The 7,825-nt window shown below is 38.3% G+C and overlaps 1 protein-coding gene across 1 annotated transcript in view; it reads right to left on the bottom strand.

Moving 5' to 3' along the window:
* Nucleotides 1-905: 905 nt before the first annotated feature.
* Nucleotides 906-7,825, bottom strand: part of CRYBG3 (crystallin beta-gamma domain containing 3) — a 106,998-nt gene continuing 100,078 nt past the window's right edge. The window contains exons 20-22 of the mRNA XM_012766976.2: nt 3,302-3,460; nt 2,175-2,334; nt 906-1,413 (exon numbers count right to left, since the gene is read on the bottom strand). Of these exons, the coding sequence (XP_012622430.2) occupies nt 1,325-1,413; nt 2,175-2,334; nt 3,302-3,460 (408 nt within the window). The 3' untranslated portion in view covers nt 906-1,324. The remainder of the gene's footprint in view (nt 1,414-2,174; nt 2,335-3,301; nt 3,461-7,825) is intronic.

Here is a 7,825-nt window from a genome sequence, read left to right as displayed (position 1 = left end):
CTGCCACACCAGTGAGAGGCACTCAACAGCTATGGACATAAGGGAGTTTGATAGACACTGCTTAAAAGATGACAAGAGAAGAGCCTGAGATTGAGGGGGAAAACCCAATATTTACATGGAAAGACCAAGTCTATAAAAAATATTCAAAATAGTGGGTCTTTGAGTTTAAACTATTCACTGTTATTTTACATTCTAAAGTGCACATAGGTTATTTTTTAAAATATCACTGGAGAATTTAATCTTTCTATATAAAAATAGAGCATTTTTCTGCTTTCTGGCAAAAGTTGGGGATGAAAGGAATAGCTATCTCAATATAAGTTTAAATTCAACTCAGGAGGGAAAAATTCTTGTGCATTGTACAGTGGAAGGTGGTAAAGATGATTTCCTACCTTATTTCACTTAAGTATAAAGCTACTTAAAAACTGAATTTTCTGTCATTTAGCAGAGAAATCAACTCCACTTTTACTTGAAAACTAAGATGGTAAGGTCAAGGCTCAAATACATTTGAAATTTAAGTGACATAGTCCTTATAAACACCTCTCCTTGCAGGCAGATCAAACAAAATCTAGGGTGAAGTCTCAGCAGGAGATAGGTAGTCATTGTTAGAGTCTTGTCACCTAAAGGGATGTTTTTGTTAACACTGAAGAGTGCAAGGTTGACCAATTTTAGTTTGAAGGACTGAGTAAAGAATGGCCACAGAAAACACTCCTTGTGCCTTTTCCTAGCAAAGCTGAGGCCCCCCTCTGGGGCTCAGTTACAAGTATATATACATTAAGGGATGTGCCAGTTATAAAAGCCTCAATATAGAAACTTTAAGGTTTATCTAATACAGCAGCTTAATAAAAAGGTTTATTATATATGATTTCAGATGTTGCTAAAAATTACTCTGTTTTGCAAAAATATAACTAGACTTATAGTAAGGAATCTGTTTCCCTGTGCCTTACATTCATACAGGCATCTAGTAGGATATTAATAACTAATACAGGATGATGGCATCACCAGTGTCCTGTAATAGGCTATCAGGAATAGGATTCATGTTTGGTGGACAGGAGAGAATACAGACTTCAGGGAACTTGCTCACCACAACTGGAGATCAATCAGGAATAGAACCTTTCCCAGAAAGCGTAACATTTTCTCCATAGGAACACTGAGTAACCGGCAAGAATATTTTTGGCTTTTCCATGGTTAAGAGCTTGGGAGAGAAGTCCTTTCTGCTCAGTGATCCAAGAGTGTGAGGACAGTAGCCTCCTTGCCACATGGCAGGACAATGAGGGATGTGGGTTTGCTGCTTCTTCTGGTCTTTCTAAGGATGCAGTTGATTCTCTCACAATATTTCAATGTCCCATTTCTGTGTTTCTTCTCCCTCCAGGGGCTGATTTACAATTACATGAGTCTTGTCACAATAATTTCCTCCTGAAATAGAAATTCCAAAAGAAAGGATTATTTGTTCACACAGGTGCTTAGCAATTTCACAATTTTCACAAGCTTTTGTTCAGCTCACTGTTTGGGTAGATTACTATGCCTTTTACAAAGCAGTCTAAAATGGGAAACTGAATTTGAACAGGCTTAGGCATTATTCACCTCAAATTGGACCTTATTATGACTCAAATTGAAAATCTAAAAGGCTTTTAGTTTTTTAAACAATGTGATTCTTCAGAACAAAGTACTCTGAGAAATTCTGGCTGAATGTCAGGTACTCTGTTTTTGTTTCTACACCAACAGTGACTGACTAATCCAATTAAAGCAACAGCCATGAATAATATTGGCCCTGACCTGGCTGAATTGAAAAACAAGGTTAATTGATACCTACCATACATTGTGACTGAGAGCTTTTTAAGGACCATGGCAATTCACAGCAAGAAGTTAGAGATGTTTCTTTCTAAGAAACATGATGTTTGTTTTATGATGCTTCAAGTTTAGAACTATTGTCAGTTGATGTAGCAAATGAAAATATTACAACCGTACTGATGAACAAAAACCTTAAATTTTGTTATTCGGCTTTTTCTGTTTGATCCATATTAATTGGTTTGTTCATAAAACTGCATATCTTAACTTCTTTCAAACATAATTAAGGGTGACTTAACATTTCTCTGTTACACACAAGGATGTCCTTTACCCAGAAGGAAGAGATTTGGAACTGAAACTGATATCATGGGGTGTCATCAAAAGCCCACCTTTAATATCAAGGACAAGTTGATCACTGAGATAAGAGCTGATAGTTCCATTTTTATTCAGTTTCCACTTCTGCCTGAATTGCCCATGTTCGGTCCACAGGGCCACTTTAGCTCCAGGTGTGTCCCGGCCACCAATCACATCAAGACATGTATCACTGGCCTAAAAGGGTTAAGAAATAATTAACTGGCAGTACTATGTTTGCTAAAATAAATGGAAGTGGTTCCCTTTTCTTTCAGGTGAACAAATAACAGACATGAAATGGCTATGTTTTATATATAAAAAATGCTAATTTCAGTAAACCTGTTTTAAAGTTTTTTTATGGCTGGGAGGAGATGGTGTAGAAATAAACCTACTAAAAGACAGATACTTGTTTTTAATAGGAAGTCTGCATCTGGCAACAGATGTTCAATAAAGGTTGTTGAATTGGAATTAAATGTTAAGTCCCTGGTTTGCTTAAAATGTATTATGTCAATCTTTGTTTTCTTATAAAAATGCTAGGTGATATCCAGACAATAACTACTTTTACATTTTCATTTTTAAAGCATAAGGAAAAGTAGATAATCCATTGGTGATACAAGAAAACACGGATTTGATGTATTTAAGCTATTGCTCTATTCCCTTAGCATCAAACATAATGTAGGTCATAGAAAAAAACCTAAATTTTATTTTTTAAGCTTCCTCCAATAACAGGTTTTTTTTTTTCCCTACTGCTACTTCATTGTGCATCTTGAAAAGGAAAGGCTTTCAATGTGTTCTGGAATTGCACAGTCAGCTGATTTTTACCTGGGCAATCAAGTAAGAAACATCTCACAGAAGCACGTTGTCCAGTTGCGATCCAGTGACTTAGTATCTTTGGCTTGAAATAATCACTTAGGCATGTCCATAGTATGTGATAACCTTAGTTTTTACCTAAGAATTCAAACTGGATTTTCTAGATCAAAAAATTCTCAAAAGTCCATTTGACTTAAATGCTCTAGTAATATACATGGCAGTATTTTTATGATCATACAATGAACTGTTTCCAAGAAGTTACATTATTTTATCATGCCAGTTGATTTGACAAGATTCTTGTTTCCAGAAGAAGAAACCAAAGACCAGAAAGTACCGTGTCAGTGAGGTCATGTACCTTGGATTTAAAGAGTCCTCGACAGTAGTGCCAGATCTGAGTATTCTTTCCACTGTAGGGAGAGATGCACACGGATGTTGCCCTTGTGTCGGCCAGATTTCCAGTGACTGTCAAATACTCATCCTGGGCTCGGTTCTTTATTCTGATGTACACTGCAGGCTGTGGCGGGAGAGAGACAGAGCCATTTGGAAACAACCCTTTGAATCTGGAAATCAATCCTTCTAAAGGAGGACAGCTGGGAGGGGAGGTGGGAAGCGACTAGTTTATTTCTATCAAGTTTCACTGTTACTCCCTTTAGCATTTATGTATAAATTAATATTTTCCATTGACAAATCTTTAATGCATAGAGCACAAGGCTTAAATTGTACATTCTCTATTATACTTTCTGAAAAGTGCCCTTTCGAAAGGGTATAAAGTAATGGTTTCATTCATAAAACTCTGTGGCAAGAGGTGGGATGGTGAAGAATTAGGGGACTGATGAATATCATTCAGTAACTGTGTCCCACAGGCCTGAGGGTGTTAGGGTAGTGGGAGTAAGGGCAAGGTACTACCCATAAGGATCTTACAACTTCAGAAAGATAAGTAAAACAATCAGACATACTATTCTTGAGCTATGATTAAATGCTAAAAGTCAGCTATGGGAGATCCTGAAAAACCCAGATAGCTGCAGGACCTAGTAGCTCTGGTAATCTCTTTGTTTATAAAAGATTTTTATGTTTCTTTTCAAAGGAAAGACTATGTATGTTTAGTCACTACTTAGCTATTCAAAATTGGGTAACAAAGGACTTCATCCCCTTGTCCTGGAAGCTTTAAAATACATACAGGAAGTTTTAAAATAAAATATTAAATCTGGGACTTGCCTCTAAGGATAATAGCTAATATTTATTGGCCACTTAGTATATGTCAAGCAGCATGCTAAATGCTTTCTGTGCCATTATGTATTTGTCAGAATGAATAACCAGAACAACCCTTTAAGAAACTACTATTGGAGGCTGGGAGGGGCGACTCACTCCTGTAATCCTAGCACTCTGGGAGGCCAAGGCGGGAGGACTGCTTGAGGTCAGGAGATAGAGACCAGCCTGAGCAAGAGCGAGACTCTCTCTACTAAAAATAGAAAAATTAGCCAGGTGTGTGGCATGCACCTATAGTCCCAGCTACTCGGGAGGCTGAGGCAGGAGGATTGCTTGAGCCCAGGAGTTTGAAGTTGCAGTGAGCTATGACGACACCACTGCACTCTACACTCTACCCAGGATAACAAAGAATCCCTCCCCCCCCCCACCAAATACTGTTAAGACCCGAGTTTCATGAATAAGGTGAGCACAGATGTGGAAAAGCCACATCTGTCTGCACCACAACCCTTGCTCTTAACCAGGATGCTCTCAGGCCTGTGCTGACATGCGCTAGTCACTCTTAGGCACAGGAAATAAGAGACCAGCCAAATTCCACAGGTGGCAGTGTAAGACAATAAAAGGGTAAGGCACGTGGTCAAAGCTCCACAGAAACCATTCTTTTAGTCTCATGACTCAGGCATTCAGCTTCAATGTTACAAAATACAGGAGACCAAACATCCTCATCCTCACCTTGGGCTGGTTGTCCGCTCCCAATTAGAACCTTGGCTGAGTTATGACAACAAACAGTATGTTACTTAATAAGAGAGCACTTTCACTCTGAGAAACTAAGTGCTAGGTAAATAAGCAACATGGTATTACAGTGAGACCACCAATGAATAGCTTACTATTTTTTAAACTTATGGTAGATCAACATGAGGCCAGGCGAATTTTAGTAAACTGCTGCCATGTTTAGCATTCCTAAGGAAATAAACATTCTGAGCACTTAAATAAGCCAACAGAAGGACAAATTCTCTGGCCACAAAAGCAGGTGAAAAAAACCTCTACTTGGCAAAATGTTTTAAATGTTTAAAACCCCTACTTCCACATTAATAATGCAACAGTAATGTACTTAGATTTCTATAATCCAGGCTGGTATCCCACTGCAATTATTAATTCTTGAGGCTTCAGTATATCTTTATTACATTTTCATTACCATGTACAGATAAGAAAACAGGCGTGACCTTCACAGATGACAGAATTCCAATTACTTTAGGACCAAACATCACAGTTTTAATCAATTAACTCAAGCAAGGTACTAATTACCCTTATTACACATTGTAGTCTGACTCCTCTGTAATTATACTTAAAAACACTGATATACATCATAAGTACCTTAGTGACTTCCTAATTCCCAACCTCAAAGAGGGATCACATTTTAATTAGTCCTGAATTTTGAAACAAGAATATGAACTAAAGCAGTACCAACGACCCTACCATAAAAGTTAAATGTGACCCATAAACAACTATTTTAGAAACCAGAATACCTTTACTGAGTTTCAGAGCTATGACCCAAATAAGTTAACGGAGAAAACACTCTATTAAAATATTATTTTGATATTAAATGTTTAAGCAGAATAAAAATCAGATAGTTATTTCTTAAAGCATGAGGGAAGAAAACTATCATTTTTATTGTCAACAAAGCTTCCTTATAAAAGTAGAAGCCATTGTTCTAGCTGTCCTTCTTCTCAGGACCCTGAAGAGACATCCTCCTTCCCCCAAAAAAGGAACCACCATTCAAAAATTAGGAAAATATTCTCAGTGTTAAACTTGGCTACTAAAATTTCTAACAACATAGGAATATCATTATTATGTAGTTGATAAAAGCCTAAATTGAATTCCCACTTCTACCTTGCTTTTTCCTATAGCTTTTCAGTGAGATTACTCACCTCCCACACAACAGGAGTCAGGAATAAGCAAGATACATAGGTTATGATATGTAGGTCCTATACCACATACTCTATGCCAGGAAAGCCACTAATGTTTTAGTATGCCTTGGAAGAGCATCTCTGGTTCTTTCAAGGGACATTGTGAAGGATAAAATTTTGAAATAAATGTATTACTATAGTAATTTGAGCCAGATGTTATACCACACCCTTTACATACATTCTCTTATTTAACCTGCACGGCAATGAGATGTAAGCATTGTGATCACTGTTTCGCCAGAGAGGAACCTGAGGTGCCAAGAAATGAGTCGCACTGCTTACAAGTGGCAGAGCTAAGATTTGAACCATGAGTGGTGGGAATGAGCTTGGTGTGTGTGCACGTGTGAAGGGGATGGGAGATCACTTAGGCTAATTTCCTATTGGCTACCATTCATTTAACACTTAAACAAGTGTTACGTGAGTGTTGGGTCAGAACATCAGAGCCTTGGCATCTATATCCACTATGCTACACTCAGCTTAGTGCCTGAAATATACGGTGACACTCCATAAATGATCTCATCCTGGCGGTAAGCAGAGTGTGGTTGCTTAACAGATTTTAGAGCACAATAGATTTGGGTTCAAATTCTGATTCTGACATTTGGATGACTTTTGCAATGTGCCTTACCTCTCTAAGCCTTGTTTTCCCACCTAGAAAATGGGGACTATAATTCCTACCTCAAAGAACGACTGCAGGAATCAAGTGAGAAAGAGTTTCTAAAGAGATCAGGGAGAGGTAAAACTTGTGTGTCCGCTGACCATCACACCCTTGACCGTCTCGCTTGGATTTTCTACTTCTAGGAAACCTCCCCATCACTCCTGTATACATTCATACTCCTTTTCTCCAAACCAGGCATTGCCAGTGGCTTTTTGATGAATATACATTGTTTTGAATTTCATGTTACTGCTTTGAGTTGGACATGTTTTACCCAACAGAAACTTAAGTTCTAATAAGGCAGAAATCACATCTATCTTTATATCTTCCATTATGCTTTGCACAATATCAAACATGCTTTCATCCATTTATACATTAATTCTTTCATTACACAGACCCCGCGCTCCTACAACGTGCTAGACATGAAAGGCATGAGGGGCAGAGCAATAAGCAAAATAATGCACAGCCATAGTCTTCAATCCAACCTAAATGTACAATTATAAACCACATACAGTCTCATGCAGAGAAAGAACCAGATCTTTCAGGATCTAATTTAGATTGGGAGAGAAGGTGGGGGAGGAATCCTTGAAGACAGACACTGACACTGAATTTAGAGGGATGAGTAGCCAGGTGAAAAATGAGGGAAGAACCCTCTACAGGGCAGAGGGCACAGCCCGTGTGAAGCACCTGGGTGGGAAAGCACTTTGCATTTTGGTGCACGTGACATGGCCACGCAGGAGACACGGTGGGAGAAGCAGGCGTGTGGATCGCACAGGCTGTGTTGAAGAGTAGATTGTATCCCAAGTGCAGTGGGAAGCTTTTGAACATAAGACTGACAAGCAGTAGGTGTGCAATAAATACTATTTTAATTAAATTGCCAGGATCTATCCTGAGTATTATATAAGTAGGGAGAAAAAATCCAAACACTTAGAAAGTAAAACTAGTACAGTATCAAAGTTCATTCCTGTTTCTATGGTTTTCCAGAGCTTACTACATCATAGCTTTCCATGAAGAATGAACATGGCCAGTTAAGACTCAAAGCTAAAATCCAATGTTGACC

Source organism: Microcebus murinus, chromosome 1, assembly GCF_040939455.1.
Source record: "Microcebus murinus isolate Inina chromosome 1, M.murinus_Inina_mat1.0, whole genome shotgun sequence".
Classification (NCBI taxonomy): Eukaryota; Metazoa; Chordata; class Mammalia; order Primates; family Cheirogaleidae; genus Microcebus; species Microcebus murinus.
Note: the sequence above shows the minus strand (reverse complement) of the source record. Positions and strands in the feature narration are given on the sequence as shown.